The sequence below is a fragment of the Perca flavescens genome, chromosome 16 (assembly GCF_004354835.1).
Source record: "Perca flavescens isolate YP-PL-M2 chromosome 16, PFLA_1.0, whole genome shotgun sequence".
NCBI lineage: Eukaryota > Metazoa > Chordata > Actinopteri > Perciformes > Percidae > Perca > Perca flavescens.
The window spans coordinates 2,039,547-2,056,428 of NC_041346.1; the positions used below are offsets into that span (position 1 = coordinate 2,039,547).

The following is a 16,882-nucleotide window of genomic DNA, read 5'->3' on the forward strand; positions in this document are numbered from 1 at the left end:
CTCCGCACTGTCCGACAAGAGGTTCGTACCATCCACGGAGCCACAGTGTCATTCTCTGTGTCTTCCGCATCACAGCCTGGCTCTTCATTCCAGATCCACAGAGCTTTCACTGCAAAGGAACTTGGCCTCGCCCGCCATACGTACCCAGTCAAAGCTCTGCAGGAAAGGTACCGTCACCTTAAGGACCTGCCACTGCCAAGCATCAAGGAGGCACAACCGTTACTGCTCATTGGGTCAGATTACCCTCATCTCATCACTCCTGTGGAACCGGTACGCCTCGGCCCTCCTGGTGGACCTGCAGCCGTACACACCAGACTTGGGTGGGTTCTACAAGGCCCATCAAAATTCCTGCGCCACCGGCTCACTCCGCAGCAGTGTCTTTTTACATCCTGTGCTCATCCAGAAGCTGAGCTCTTCAGCCATGTGGAGAAACTGTGGCAGCTGGATACCTTGCCGTATCGGAGTGAGCGGCTCATCACTAGGTCGAAGCAAGACACAGAGGCAGTCCGACAGCTTGAGGAGAAGACAAACAGGATTGAGGTGAACGAAGTCAGAAGGTATATCACCCTGTTACTGTGGAAGAAAAATCTCCCCCTACTCCATGCACTAAAGGAGACTCAGGTTGACTCAGCTGCATGGGACAGAAAGACGACTGGCCAGAGAACCGGAAAAGGCGGCAACCTACTCCAAGGAGATCCACAAGTTGCTTGAGGCTGGCTATGTCACACCCATGTCACCGACAGAGGCTAAAGGGAGCAGCCACTCGTGGTTCATCCCGCACCACATGGTGCACCACAACGGGAAGGACAGGATGGTCTTCAATTGCTCCTTCACATACAAGGGCCAGAACCTGAATGACCACCTCCTGCCGGGCCCCACATTGGGAGCTAGCCTTTTGGGAGTCCTCCTTCGATTCAGGGAACACCCAATCGCCATCAGCAGTGACGTTAAAGGGATGTTCCACCAGGTTCGTCTGCTGGAAGAAGACAGACCATTCCTACGTTTCCTGTGGCGTGACATGAAGGTAGATGAAGAACCGACGGTCTACGAGTGGCAAGTGCTTCCATTTGGGACCACATGTAGCCCATGTTGTGCTATCTTTGCACTCCAAGCACATGTCCAGAGGCACACTGAGCCAGGAGAAGATGCTCGTCTGTCAATAGAACGCTGTTTTTATGTTGACAACTGTTTGCAGAGTCTTCCCTCCGAAGAGCAATCTAAAACGTTGGTCGACAGACTGCATTCCCTCCTCATGGCGGGTGGATTTGAACTGCGGCAGTGGGCTAGCAATGTGCCCACAGTCATTGACAATATACCTGAAGAGTCTAGGTCAGAGAGCAGCATCCTCTGGTTCAACCATGAGATGGCTGACCCCCAAGAGCATACTCTTGGAATCGTATGGCATTGCAAGTCTGATACACTGCATTACAAGCATTACCAGAGTGAAAGTCCAGAGCCCACCATGCGCAACATCTATCGACTGCTCGCTCAACAGTACGACCCTCTCGGATTTATCATTCCATACACCACGAGAGCCAAGGTCATCGTGCAACGTCTCTGGGACAAGAAAAGAGGATGGGACGATCCTCACCTACCAGAAGACCTTCTCCAAGCCTGGCAGTTGTGGGAAAGTGAGCTTCCCCAGCTGGCACAGATCACTCTGCCAAGATGTTACACTGACCACAGTTGGAATTGCAGCAACAGCAGTCGCAGCATTCACATGTTCTGTGACGCCTCTGAGCGTGCGTATGGGTCTGTGGCGTACCTGCGTACCAAAGGGGACAGAGGAGAAGTCTATGTTGCCTTCTTGGCTGCAAGATCAAGAGTCGCGTCTAAGAAGCAGCTTTCAATCCCCAGGCTGGAACTGTGTGGAGCCCTCACAGGAGCGCAGTTAGCTTCAGTTCTTAAGAGAGAGCTCACCCTTGACATCCAGGAGGTGGTGTACTGGACAGACTCAACCACAATACTTAACTGGCTTCAGTCAGATTCATGCCGGTATAAAGTGTTTGTGGGAACCAGAGTTGCAGAAATACAAGAGCTGTCTGACCCTACAGCCTGGCGCTATATTGATTCAGCAACCAATCCTGCTGATGATATTACAAGAGGGAAAACACTGACTCAGCTTGCTGGAGAGAATCGCTGGAGTAAAGGGCCACCTTTCCTTCAGTTGTCGGCCAAGCATTGGCCGAAGGCACCAGAGGGAGACGCTACAGAAGAGGTAGAAGAGCTGAGGAACACAACGTTCAGCGGTCTGCTCACAGGAACAACAAGTCCTACAATACCTGATGTTCAGCAGTTCAGCACATATCAGGAACTCCTGCAAGCTACTGCACAGTTGCTCCACGGGGCGGCCGATAGCACCACTCAGCCTGCCGCCGATGACTACTCTAAAGCCGAGTTGGCCCTCTTGAGACATGCTCAGACGGAGAGCTTTCCTGAAGAGTTTACACTAATCAAGTCAGGAAAGACCATCCCGACAAGCAGCATATTGCTTACCCTTGCTCCCGAATACGATGAGTCTGCTGACCTGATCCGAGTTGGAGGTAGACTCCGTAGGTGTAACAGCCTGAGCCAGGATGTTCTGCACCCCGTCCTTCTAGCCCCCACTCACCCAGTCACAAAGCTCCTAATCCAGCACTGTGATAAGCAGTTGCATCACCCTGGAGCTGAACGTGTCTTCGCTGAGCTGCGCAGGAGGTACTGGATATTGAGAGGTAGAGAAGCAGTGAGGAGGCATCAACATAACTGTCCTGAGTGCAGGAAGTGGAGAGGCCAACCAGTGGTCCCGAGAATGGCAGATTTACCCCCTCAAGTTTGAGGCTTTTTTTCGACCTGCCTTCTTTTCAACAGGGGTGGATTGCTTCGGCCCTATGCTCGTCAAAATAGGCAGACGAACTGAAAAAAGATGGGGCATCCTGTACAAGTGTCTTACCACGAGGGCAGTCCACCTCGACCTGCTGGCGAATATGGACTCTAATTCCTTTCTAATGTCCCTCAGACGCTTCATTGCTCGTAGGGGAAAGCCCTTTGAGCTTTTATCCGATCAAGGCACCAACTTCAAAGGAGGAAGTAGAGAGCTGCATGAAGCATTCAATACCCTGGAGCCTGCCCTCAGAGATCTGCTAGCAGCAGAACAGATCCGGTTCCGCTTCAATCCACCCGGAGCTCCCCACTTCGGTGGGTCGTGGGAAAGAGAGGTGCGATCGGTGAAGACAGCCCTCCGAACCACACTAGGAGCTCAAACTGTGCCCGAGGAAGTGTTGATGACTGTCTTGATTGAGGTGGAGAGCATCCTCAACTCTAGACCCCTGGGCTATGTCTCCACGGACATTGCAGACCCGGATCCTGTTACGCCCAACTCCTTGTTGATGGGGCGGCCGGACTCCTCCCTGCCACAAGTCGTCTACCCAGAGACAGAACTGCTTAGTCGCAAAAGGTGGAGACATACTCAAGTCCTAGCCGATCATTTCTGGAGGCACTTCATACAGCATTTCTTGCCCACCTTGCAAGCACGACAGAAATGGAATATTGATGAAGAGGACATCACCATTGGGACGGTAGTTCTCATTGTAGATCAGCAGGCTCCAAGGGCTCTGTGGCAAGTAGGAACCGTGAAGACTGTCATACCTGGAGCAGACGGCCGTGTGAGGACTGCGGTTGTCCAAGTGAAGGATCGTACCTACACTCGCCCAGTTGCAAGGCTCATCAGACTGCCTGCTTTCCCCCGTGATGCTGCCGAGCCATAATGGACCTTGAAAACAAATTAATTTGCATACCAAATTTGGGGGCGGCTGTAAAAAAGGCCATGCCCTGAGCATGCATTCCCATTATGTATCCACTGTGTCTGATCACACGCTCTGCATGTGCAGTCTCTGTTCCCACCCTGACAACGGCCCCTGAACGCAGCAGCGAGTGAGAAGCACGGAGGAGCAGACATCAGCTGGACTTGAGTTTAGACTGCGGCGATTTTTGACGGACAGTTTCTTTTCCGTGTGTGCGTCCATGGAAATGTAAGCTTAATTGTTGTGTTAGGTAACACACCGTCAGTGTTTATTAGCCGTGAATGTATTTAGGTTTCTGTTAACTTACAACAGGATTCAGAGCTAGCCGCTAGCTTGTAATAGTCTGTTTAACTGTTCTACATTTTAATAGCTATTGTTTTCTATGCTGTGCACTGAATATTTCGGTTGTTTATTTAGTTTAAATGCTTGTTATAATTCTTATGACTGTCATTTATATAGGTTACATGAATGCCATGTGCTTGCTAATCTTTAATTGATAGCTCATTGCAGTCCAGTTACTATTGTTAGCCATTAACATTGCTCTGTGCATGCCATTTGTAGCTGGCTATGTTTTAACTTAGGTTTGCCTTTGCTATTGGTCTGTAACTATTCTTTCTAAACAGTCTGTATTGCTGTGCTTTGTTGTTACAGAACCACACACGCACAGAAAAACAAGCCTATTTGTTTATATAAACCATCTAAACTGCAACCCTGGACTCTGCATCTCCTTTCTCCCCACACTCTCACCTGAACATTGGAATAGCGTCCTGACCCGACACCCTGAAGCGATTGCTGCCACACCTATTAACCCATATTTACACCTTCTATCATACACACACACACACACATATACACACACAAACATATATATACACACACACACACACACACACACATATATATATATATATATATATATACACACATATGTGACTCTTAAATCCCTAGTCACTACACTTTGCACTAATCTTCATCCTGGACTTTACATCTGCCCATTGCCCATACTATATATTCTTTGCAAATTCTGCACTCAATCCATTCAGCCTCATTTTTTCTTATGCAACAGTTATTTTGTACGTATATATTTGTTTTTCTGTATTTATTGTTTATTTCATATTCATGTTTGTTTGTTTATGTATGCACCTTTCACCAAAGGCAAATTCCACATAAGTGTAACTTATTGTGGCAATGAAACCAGTTCTGATTCTGATCCCATAAAGCAGGCTTACAGAGTGAAGCAGTTTTTTTGCGATATGTCCTGTTTATGTGCAGTCTTGATGCTCTCACCACAATGACATGTGTGACAGTTGTCAGGCTGGCGTCTCCGGCCATCAACGTCCTGAGGAACACTCCACTGGTGCAAAAGGTCAGCAGCGTCTTGGGGGAGACCCTGAAGTTTCAAAGTCAACAGTAAGGGTTAGGGTTTTTTTTAATGCCACCTGGGTTGAAATGGAATGCCAACTTCACAGCTATATAATGGAAAATCTGTATGGATTTTTTTAAGCCTGAGAAAAGAATTATTTACCAAGTAAAGTTACCTAAATTTAACAAAACATTTTATTATAATACTTGCATTCATATGTAATACACAATAGCTCTGTGAGGTGTGTTTGTCACATTTAGAGCTCTTAAGCTATAAACTAAAAATTATTTTTTTTATTTAAATACTGCAGTAGCAATTGTTACAATGTAATGTAATGTAATATACCAATGACAATATGCCAATGTAAATGCCAACTGCTTCAGTGATTGCTTGAGTCCGATATTGCATACTGTGCACTACATACTCAATATGTATACTATTGCTCTACATACTTTCGTGTAAATGAACAGTAGTGTGTATGTTGTCGGACACACTAAGATGTATTTTTCAACATCACTTGAGTTATTGTTTCATCCCAATCTGCTTTTGCGTCTAAAGAAGAGATGTTTCAATACCATTTTTCCTTCCTGATACAGATTTTGATAACTGAATTTGCCTATGGGCCCATACCAAGTACAGATCAGATACCAGTGTGTAAAAAACTACATATATTTTGTTATGTTTTAACAACTGTATACTACTATCTCTGTACAGATGTGATAGGATTGCTATCTTCGTTGTACAGTCTGGCTCAGGTTAAAGTTTTTGTGAAACATGAGCAAACACACAAACAATGAATGCCTCAGAACTTTCTTTAATTATCCAGTTTGACAATCAGTCGGAACGGAAAAAGAACATAAATAAACTTCAAAGTAGATTTTCTTCAGGGCTTAATTACAGGGTATCGGATCGGTGCACAAACTTGCCTATACTAGCATTTTAGGCGGTATCAGAGGCTTTTCAGATACTGGTATCGAAACATTTCTAATCTAAAGCCAACGGTAGCTTATGGGTAGCACGGTGCGCAACGTTTGGTTTTCTTTCCTAAACTCTGACTGACTGGCACTGAGGCATGGATATATAATAACTACGGCCAGAGCTCACGCACACTGCACGGTCAAGAGCGTAAAAATCAAACCACTGACCAAATGGAGTAAACTGAAACGCTTCACACACAAAATATTTATTCATGATGCTCTATTTTGATAATCAATATGAATATTTTTTTATGAAAAATAGTAAATATTCTCTGATTCCAGCTCCTAAAATGTGAAGATTTTCTAGTTTCTTCACTTCTCCGGGACAGTAAACGGATTAAAGACGGATCGACATTTGTATTTTATACTCCACTAATTGGTCATCGAGAAAGTAATCAACGGATGAATCGACAATGAAAATAATTGTTGGTTGCAGCCCTAGAAGGAAGTGTACTCATGGACGAGACTGATACCGTGAATATTAATGCCGCCCTCATCGGCTGAGCTGTAACCATAGAAATTAAATGGATAGAAAGGCAATTCAACAGTTTGTCGTGGTCATTTGATTGGTACACAACAAAATGGCGATTGTTGTTAGTTGTCATGGTAACAAATAGTATATACAGTGGGGCTGTAAACTGCAAGGAGTGCCGGCCGATGCATCTTGGGAGACATTCTCGGAGCTGCGGGGAGTGAGGGGGAGGGACAGTTAGACCCAGCGGCAACGGGTCAGCGGACGGTAGGGCTGCACAATGAATCGCAATTTTATGGAAATTGCAATATGAACTAGTGCAGTATCCGAATCGCAGGGGGGGGCGCAATATTTGTTAAAGGCAAAATATGTGTCAAACCATTCTAAAATAAAGTATTGTGGTGCTGTAGAGACATCCCGGCCTACAAATCCTATCCTACAAACTAAAGAATACATCTTTGTTTGGTACAGATCCTCGCAAAAAAAAAAATAATCACACTATCATCATTTTTTTTATAATTTTCAATGAAAATGAGATTATACAAAAATGATCATTTTCTCCAATATCGGGAATCATATCGCAATCGCAATATCAGTCAAAATAATTGCAATTAGAGATTTTCCTCATATCGTGCAGCCCTAGCGGACGGCTATACCCAGCCCGCTGTTCAGCTCATTGTCTGTATCTAATATGGCATAAAACCACGGTGGAACCAGCAAGCTAGCCAGCTGCTGGACGACTTGTAAGTTGGCTGGCTAACTCTGCCTTACCCCCTCACCACATTGTTCACAGAGAAGGAGCCGAATAAAGTCGTCACTCATTTGGCCATAGCAACTTGTGATGGGCCAGTCAGGTGGACCACCTGCTGACCTCAGCCAACAGGAAGGGTTTTGATCTGCGTCGCCTGAAGAAATTCAGTGTTCAAGACCCTGAACTGGTTTCCATCTACACAGGACATGTGCGTCTGGTGCTGGAGTACGCCGTCCCTGTCTGGCACAGTTCCTTGACTGTAGACCAGGCTAAAAGACTGAAAAGTACGCAGAAACGGGTACACAGTGTAGTGGAATGGCTTCGAATGACGAGCAAAAACGCTTGTCTTTTACTGTGAACATTTACTGCTCAATATACTGCAGTTTTACACTCAAGAAAGTGAACAATCTTAGGCTTGACGGACACGTTTTGCATCTAGCATCTCACATTAATCTCAGTAAACTAGCAAGAGTACACCACAGACAACTTCTGTGTAGGTTACTTCAAAATAAAAGCACTTCCTGTGACAGTTCGCAGTTAAACAAAATTACTGTTAAACAAGGTTGTGTACCTTTTCACGTATCAGCTGTAAATCAAGTACTGTAAATAATGTAAATAGTGAGTTTTAATCACACTATAATACACCATTTCCTTTAGACTGTTTTAAACTAAACATGAATTTCTTATTCAAGTGCTTTTAACAAACATTTCCCAACACACAGTGCTCTTGGATTGTGTACTTGGGCAGAGAGAGACGCACTCAATAGTGTCTTGACTTCAGGTCACAGGTCGTCAGACAAGGAACTGAAACTACGTTGACCATCCCATGTTGTTGTACCGTACACTTGTTCAAACTTGTTTTTTGTAGCTCAACCTTGAACTAGTTGCTCTAATGTAAGTGTAATTTAGTAACACGTGATGCGTTTCTACCAAAGATTAAAATAAAAAAAAAAGGCTCTGGTGTCATTTACCTGCTCTCTAGTCTGATGTGATAACCAACAGTCTGGCCAACACTCTCCCCTCTCTCAGCTGCCACTCTCTCAGCCACAGCGATGGCAGCCAGGCGTCTGGGCTGAGTGCAGAAGATCCTGCAGGGCTCTCCATTCCTGCTGCACTCATCCAGCAGGAACTGTGGGATCTGGACAATGCACAGGGACACCCTATTACCTTAAAGAGTCCATCCTAAGGCTCTATCTTTACCATGCATACCGTGTAGTTTACCGTGTGTATAGTTATCCAGTGGATTTTATCCCTTCCAAAAATGTATACGTTTGTGAACACAAAAAGAAATAGAAAAATTAACCAATCCCTTTGAAGATCTTTTGGTTTTAGTGTCACAATTTCAAAACTGTTGAATCTGGGAAATAGTTCCGAATGTAATAATTCTATTGACATAAATAGGGCCCCATCCGCCCTTTCACTAGATTTCCTGTCTGTATCTTCACTTTCAACTGTCAAATAATGTCAATTATGACAAAAGAAAACCAACAACACATGAATAAAAAAGGCAGAAACAAGATTAAGATTGTGTTAGGATGCTAAAATGAGCCAATTTAACCTAAACACAAAGTACAGCTGAGGCTTGCAGGAATGATCAGCAAAAGGCTTATCCTCTGGGAAAAATGAATGCACATAAATCCATCTCGATGTGTTTGGTAGGTGTGGAGATGTTTCAGTCGTGACCAAAGTGTTGGCCCGTCTGTCAGACAGACCCACCTGTGTCGTTTTTCCAGAGCCGGTTTCTCCCATCACCAACACCACTTTGTTTTCTCTGATGAGCTGAATGATCTCCTTCTGGCGCTCATGCACAGGCAGGGATCGTCGAAAACTGTCCAGCTCCGATGGACTCCTCCTCCGAGGCACCATGGGTATGCCGTTGTTAAGGCGACCGCTTGCCCTGGTCCTGTCACAACTGCTGTCTAAAGGGAAGAGCTAGAGAATATTACGTGACCCGATACAACACACCTGTTGACTTGATACTCTGTTTTCCATTTTGAAATGCTTAGTCATGGTTGCACGATATGATGATTTAGATTGGTTGGTGTCCTGACATTACTGTATACATTGGAATATTTACATTTTACTGAACAATGTGCAAAGTGAACAGTGAGGTTTATCTGAGGTAGGGCTGCACGATATGAGGAAAATATGCAATATGCGATAATGTTGATGAATATCGCGATAACAATATTACTTGCAATAAAGAAACAGATATTTAAATACACTCAGTTCTGTACTCAACAAATTACTTGTTGAATTTTTAAACAACTAAAAAGGAAATAATTTCAAACATGTTTATGGATCAAATTGAACATTGAATTAAATATAAAAAGGCAGCACTAAAAAAAATTAATGACAGTTACGTTTTAAAGTGCAGTTTTTACTGATATGTTCTTTCAACTAACACAAAAAATGTCGGAGTGTCTATTGCGATATGTTGCAGCCTTTCGCGATATGTATATAGCGGCAAAATAATGACTTGGGTCTTTGAAAAAACAATCGCAACAACCATTTGCTAAGGTACAATAGTCGTGAATCTATTAAAGTGCTCATATTATGCTAATTTTCAGGTTCATAAATTATATTTAGGAGGTTATATTAGAATAGGTTTACATGGTTTGATTTTCAAAAATCACCATTTTTTTTAGCTACAGAGTGAGACCTCTCACTTCTGTTCCATCTTTGTTGGGAGTCGCACATTCTCAGTACCTAGGTAAGGACTACTAGCCAGTCAGAAGCAGAGTATGAGGGCATGCCCTGACAGTACCTAGGTAAGGACTACTAGCCAGTCAGAAGCAGAGTATGAGGGCGTGCCCTGACAGTACCTAGGTAAGGACTACTAGCCAGTCAGAAGCAGAGTATGAGGGTGTGCCCTGACAGTACCTAGGTAAGGACTACTAGCCAGTCAGAAGCAAAGTATGAGGGCATGCCCTGACAGTACCTAGGTAAGGACTACTAGCCAGTCAGAAGCAAAGTATGAGGGCGTGCCATGCTAGCAGCTAGGTGAGCATTATAACGTGTGTTCCAAAGTGACCACGTTTATCTCTGAAGTAAAGGCTGGACTACAATAGAGCTGTTTGAAGCAGTTGGCGAACAGTGTTTTCTGTTGGAGATGGTAAGTCCCTTTGGTGTGGACTTTGGGCTTTTTCACTTTGTAAACCTATAACGTGCACAAAAAAAATATATAACACAATAAAGGAAAGGGAAAAAGCCAAAAAGCATAATATGAGCACTTGGAGAGTGGAGAGACTTGTGAACATTTTTTACAATAGGTGGGCAGTATAGACAGCACCCCAGTTGAAGTATGCACCATAACATCAGCATCGGTGCAACTCATTGCACAGTCCTACTGTAGTTTAAACACAGACACTGACACTCACCGGGTTCTGAAGCCATAGACATGCCACTTTTGTTGCTGGGCTGCATGTCGATGCGTTCCTTGTTGCTGATGGGAAACCTCTGAAGTAGGCTGCGGATGAAATACAAGGAATTGTGGGACAGCGTGAGGGGCATGGTGGGCCGAGGTTTCTCTGAACCGTTCTTCTTCCTGATGGTGAGGGAGCGATTTGGTCCTTTCCTGAGAGAGGAACAGACATTATTTCATTAAAACACTTTTTATAACTGATTCAAGTGCCTAAAACTGTTGCTGTAAATGGCCTACTCTTCTACCCCTTTATGAGACTGAGTGGATATACATTTGTAAGATTCAAGATATTTTTTTTACTGCACAAAAGAGTGCAAAAAATATAATAAAATTGTGAATATGGTAACTGGAGGATACAACTATGTGGGATATTGCATTTGTAACAAGAATAAATACTGCAAATATTGTGCAGTAGAGTGAGATAGTGAGGATTATTGCACATTTTAATGACAGTAAATTGTTCAGTGTTCTATTTTGTTTTTGCCTTCAGTCTGACTGTGGCAGGGAAAAAAAACTGTTCTAGAACCGTGTATAACTCATGTCACTTTCAGTCCAGGGTATACTTTCAGCACAGTTTCTGAGTGATGCTCAGATACTTGATGAACCCAGGTCCTGGTGGAGGAACTTACCCTTTGCTCTTCGAAATGTAACCCAGGGACTGTGCCATTCGATGAATGAAAGCCCTCTCAGTGCTGGACAGGGAGGAGGGAAACTCCATCTCTGCTCCGTCAGGGAAAAGAAAGGGTGAATATTAGGGCACTCTACAAGACTCAACCATCACACCTTGCTGCTCACACTGGGACGAGTAGTAATAGTTGACCCAGCAGGAGAGTTCTGCTTTTATTTTCTGATATAAAAGAATCAAAAAACAGGCGGTACCTTTCTGGTCACTGTAGCGAAACCTCTCCAGGGAGAGGTTCACAGCTATCTTGACTTCTTCATCTATGTGGATTTCTTTGAGGCCTCTGGACTTGGATCCACGGGGCGGTGTGTTCCTGGCAGGTTTCTGTGATGCCGTACCAGCGTTCGACATGATGCACTGCAACACAACAACAGTTCATCTTACCAGCAGGGACAGCAACACGTTTTTTGTGTTCACCAAGTTTGGGCAAAACATCAAATGTTTCCTGACTTAAGTCATAACTTTTCCAAATGTTGTACTATTTATTTACAAATTACTATGGCTACTTGTGTTAAAGGGGCGCTATGCAGTTTTGGCCATTTCTTCGCTGTTTTCTGGCTTTTTGCTGGCAGGTTTCTCTATAGAGCCCCCGCTACAGCTTCAGAATAGATATTTGGCAGCTCCGATGTTTCCTTGTGTCTGACTCCTCTCTCGGTCAGTCTGCCGTTTCCTCTTTCTCTGTTCCCCCGACAATACTTTCCTAGCCATACTTCCTGACGCTGAGGCTGGCTAGCGTCGTGAGACCGTCCTGATCTTGCGAGCTCCAGTTTTCCACTTGCAAATCAGTCTGGCATCTTGAGATAGAGAAACTTTGGAGCCGTTAGCCCAACGACCGGGCCAATCAGCGTTGGTTTTGAGGCGGGTTAGGTGGTGATAGACAGATGGTTTATCCAATCAGCTAACCAGTATTTTCAGACAGCGGTCCGGGAACCTGAAATGGTGCCTTTTATTCCTAAATTCTCATTACACAAATGGCAAATATCCTTTACCGACATGTTGCTTGCTTGCTGAGCTAACGAGCTATGCTTTGCCTGCAGCAGCAGGGGCGGGCTTGTGGTTGTATTTTCATACGCTTCGTGGATCTGATTGGTTGGCCCGTCTTTCACCAACATAGGTGATAGACAGATGGTTCATCCAATCAGCTAACCAGTATTTTGAGGGAAAGTGGCAGATTATTCCACAATGTTATACCTGTATAAAAAAAAGAACTTCTAGCTGCATTGTTGACTCTGGGCACTTTACAAGAACGGACACTGGCCCGAGTATTGTAATTATGCTGTGTATGAACCATTTTTATATGGGAATGTAAATATTTGGGAGCAGAGCCATTTATAACAAACATATCATTCAACTTTAACTGCTCCACTCTAACATGAACTGGCAGCAACCCTACCCTTTTAAAAGCATCTCTACCAATATGAGTCCGGGGTGGTGCATTTAACAGGTAGCGAATAACATTATTTTGCATCACTTGCAGTCTATTTTTAAGTTTAACTGATAATCCACAGTACCAAGCAGAACATGCATAATCGAAATGACATTGAATCAATGCAGGGCTGGACATTAAGGCTTGTCCGGGACAAGTGGATTTTTTGTAGGGCAAGTGGAAGAGAATTGTACTTGTCCCACTGGACAAGTTAAAACTCAAACAAAATAAAATGCCATGTTAGTTCACGTTATGTGCCACTCATTACGTCTATGTTACCGATTTGAAACGATACATTCCCCCCCCCGCAATCCCGGGCAGCGGACCCAGCGGTAGTCGGTCAGCAGAATGCTAATGTTAGACCCAGCCCGCTGTTCAGCTCGTTCTCTGTAAGCGATGCAGCATGAAAGCACGGCGAACCAGCCGGTGTTAGTTAGCTAACGTTAGCTTGCTAACTCCGCCTTAACGTTACCTCCTCGCCACATCGTTGACAGAAAAACGAGACCCGGTGCTAATACGGCACGGTGCCTTAACGACCGTTATCTACCGGACCGAATTGCAACGCAGATTTCGGTGCCACTGAAATGCCAGCGCTTCTCTCTGATGCTCCGAAAACTGACGAGGGAACCTAAACATCGCCGCATGTCACGCTAGTTAACATTACACTTGGCAGCAGGTAACGTTAGCCTACCGTTAACTAGCAGCTAGAGTAAACACGGTTAAAATGCTGACAGCTAAACGGTGATAAAGTCTGTCAGTATTTCACTGGAGAGGAACGTATGACGTTGTAGCTGCTGTTGTCGGAAAAACACAGATGTTGCGTTCACTTGAAATTGGCCTCGCCATACTCGTGCTGTATTCAAAGCTGTTGTAAAATACCCTTTTCCCATCCAGAGGTCGTTTTTGCCGTTCTAGAATGTCGTTTTTTTGTGCTCCTTTTTGAAACAAATAAATAAATAACATGCTGATTAAATATCAGGTAATAATCAACTGTAAAGTAGCTACAGCTTTTAAAGGAATCTAAATCAGCCTCTGCTGGGTAGAAATTAGTGAAATTGTATAAAAAAAAAAATAGTTAACACCAACATTAAGTGGCAAAATCCATTGTTATGTCTACAAAATTATTTTAGATATAGTATAAGTTCAAGTTTAAGTCACCACTACGTCTGGTCAAAATATTGACTTAGTATCTCAGAATATAAACTAAGAATCTCAAATTAATGAGAAAATGTAAAATATTGCTTTAGAATCTCAATATATTGACTTAGTATCTCAATATATTGACTCATCTTAAAATATTGACTTAGTATCTCAATATATTGACTTATCCCAACATATTGACTTAGTATCTCAATATACTGATTTAGTAACTCAGAATATTGACTAAGAATCTCAAACCAATGAGAACATTTAAAATATTGACTTACAATCTTAATAAATTGGCTCAACATCTCAAAGTATCGACTTAGTATCTCAATATATTGACTTAGTAACTTAGAATATTGACTAGGAATCTGAAAGTAATGACAAACTTTAAAATACTGACTTAGAATCTCAATATATTAACTTCTGCACACCGGCGTGCAACATATTACTTTGTACTATGAAGTCTGGAGATCCTTTTTTCTTGTTCAATGGGAAATCTATTGTTGGGACACGTTTGTTTCTACTGTTTCAACTGAATTTTATTAATGCTGATAGTGTTTGGATGCTTTCAACGGTTTGTTCGAATTCTGCATTAGCAAAACAATTTTTTTTTTTTTATAAAATGATGACTCTTTACCCGGACAAGTGACTTTTGTGCATGGACAAGTGAAACGTAAATGTACTTGTCCAAAGGACAAGTGCCTCAAAAAGTTAATGTCAAGCCCTGCAATGATATGACCAGTAATTTCTTAATAGAATAATCGAGATGCCTTGTCCTGCGATACAGGAATTTCAGTTTACCGGCACATTTGGATAATATTTTATCAGCAATAGATTTACAGGTTAACGACTGTTCTAATGTTAACCCCAGGTATGTAACACTTTTCTGAGACACTATTTCAGTGCTATTACATGTAACCTTAAGTGCATTTGTTCTAGACAACTTTCTTTTTGTTCCAAATAAAATGGACTCAGTTTTTCCCAAATGTATTGAAAGCCTGTTGTCTGTAAGCCACTTACTAACACTATTTAATTAATTACCTAGAGTCTTCTCAATCTCGCTGATATCATCCCCAGAAACCAGTAATGCAGAGTCATCAGCATATCAAAGCAACTTACATTTCACCGCAGCTGGCATGTCATCAATATAAACTAAAAATAAAAAAAAGGGCCAAGGATTGAACCTTGGTGCACCCCACAAGTAATATCCTGAGGATCTGATATGGTCCCCTCAACATCACAAACTTGACTCCGTCCAGTGAGGTAAGAGGTGAACCATTTCACAGCAGTATTTCTGAAGCCTATACATTGTAGCTTTGATAGGAGTCTCTGTCTCAACTCAATAGACGTGGATCATGGTGGAGCAGACTTCTATTGGCTCCCACTTGAAGGCATTCTGCTTTCTTCTTATCCGTTACTAATTTCAGTGTCTATGTGGCTAAAAGGCTACATGATAAAATTGGGGAACTTGTCTTTTGCAGAGGGGTGATAATTAGCTATGTGAAAAATGTTTTCATATTAATATTTTGCAAGAGCACAACATAGTGAGAGGGGATAGTTTAGATTCAGCAATGTGACATGACTGTCACTGGTTATATCATAATATTGTGCTATGCAGTACCTTCAATTACTACTACCAGGGTTAACAAATTACTTTTTTTATCCACCAGCTAAATGGCTAGTGAATGTTCAAATTTTACCAGGCACTCCATAGATTACCATTGTTGTGCTAATTTTGAACCCTGACTACTACTATTAACATTTCGGTTTCAAAATATACACTCAAGTATCTGTACATTCAGTCATTCTTACCAGACTGTGTGGAACATTAATTTTTTGCCTGTACTCAATCTGAAGAGGGTCAGAGGATGGCCAACACGGCTGCTGTGTGAAACAGAAAGAGGAGGAGAAGAGAAAGTTATGGATTTATTAATAACGGTAACGTTACTGTACATTATTGTTAAACGGTATTGTAGTGCATTTTTAGGGGATACCTTTGGGGTATACGTGCAGTTTAGTTCCCCATACAATGTCCTTAATTAATTAGGAACCTGCTAAACCACCTGTGCTGTTAGGGTTAATAAATTAACCTGTCTCAAAAAAGACCCTCATCCTCAGTTTTTGGAAACTAATTTGGGACACTAAACTGCACGTATACTGCTTCTGGTAGCCTTTGTTAAATGACTTTTAGTTGCTGGCAGCTAAAATGTAAGACTTGAGACTTAAACTTGACAGAAAAAAATATAAATGACATTTACTCAATGTGTCTGCGTTACGTGTGAGACTCCGGCTAACTTAAAACCAACTGGCAACTCAGTGTCATTTCACGCCGCGAGACAACGTAAACGAAACTTATATTGGAGACTAGCTAAAGCGTTGTTGTTAGCTAAGATAGCTCAAGAAACCTTTAACCTTTTAAAGGGTTCATTAAGTTAGCTTAAGCCTTACAACAAGTGGCTTGTGTGTGTCATTTTACCGGTAACGTTATCGAAACACAGAAGTAATTTAGCTAAGTTAACGTTACAGTTGACGTTAGCGGAACGGGTGAGAGAAACAGTAGGGATGAGAAAACGGTAACGTTAGCTAGCTTTATGTCCAATCTTGTCATGGAACTAACTCATGTTGATACTGTACCTTGAACAGTGAAGAGCTTCGGCAGTGCTCTCAAACGACAAGCATCCCGTCAGGTTAGTGGGATGTCCTCAGAAATGGAAAGGTTCCGCGTGTATTTCGCCTGCGTTCGGTTCCGTCCGCAATGGTGCCGCCAACAACGAAAGCACATCCGGTCCGACTCCTTCAGAATAAAATGAGGGCATTATGACAAACCTAACGTGGATGTGAAAACATATTTTTTACTCT

The 16,882-nt window shown here is 42.9% G+C and overlaps 1 protein-coding gene across 5 annotated transcripts in view; it reads right to left on the reverse strand.

The window, feature by feature from the left end:
* The window catches only part of ythdc2 (YTH domain containing 2), a 76,429-nt gene extending 59,612 nt beyond the window's left edge, over nucleotides 1–16,817 (reverse strand). For 4 of the 5 annotated variants that reach the window (XM_028600779.1, XM_028600778.1, XM_028600777.1 and 1 more), the window contains exons 1-8: nucleotides 16,658–16,817; nucleotides 15,836–15,907; nucleotides 11,649–11,808; nucleotides 11,399–11,489; nucleotides 10,726–10,922; nucleotides 9,062–9,264; nucleotides 8,317–8,483; nucleotides 5,070–5,172 (exon numbers count right to left, since the gene is read on the reverse strand). In XM_028600779.1, coding sequence (XP_028456580.1) covers nucleotides 5,070–5,172; nucleotides 8,317–8,483; nucleotides 9,062–9,264; nucleotides 10,726–10,922; nucleotides 11,399–11,489; nucleotides 11,649–11,802 — 915 coding nt within the window. In that variant the 5' untranslated portion in view covers nucleotides 11,803–11,808; nucleotides 15,836–15,907; nucleotides 16,658–16,817. The remainder of the gene's footprint in view (nucleotides 1–5,069; nucleotides 5,173–8,316; nucleotides 8,484–9,061; nucleotides 9,265–10,725; nucleotides 10,923–11,398; nucleotides 11,490–11,648; nucleotides 11,809–15,835; nucleotides 15,908–16,657) is intronic. The other variant, XM_028600776.1, reaches the window with a different exon arrangement.
* Nucleotides 16,818–16,882: the final 65 nt, after the last annotated feature.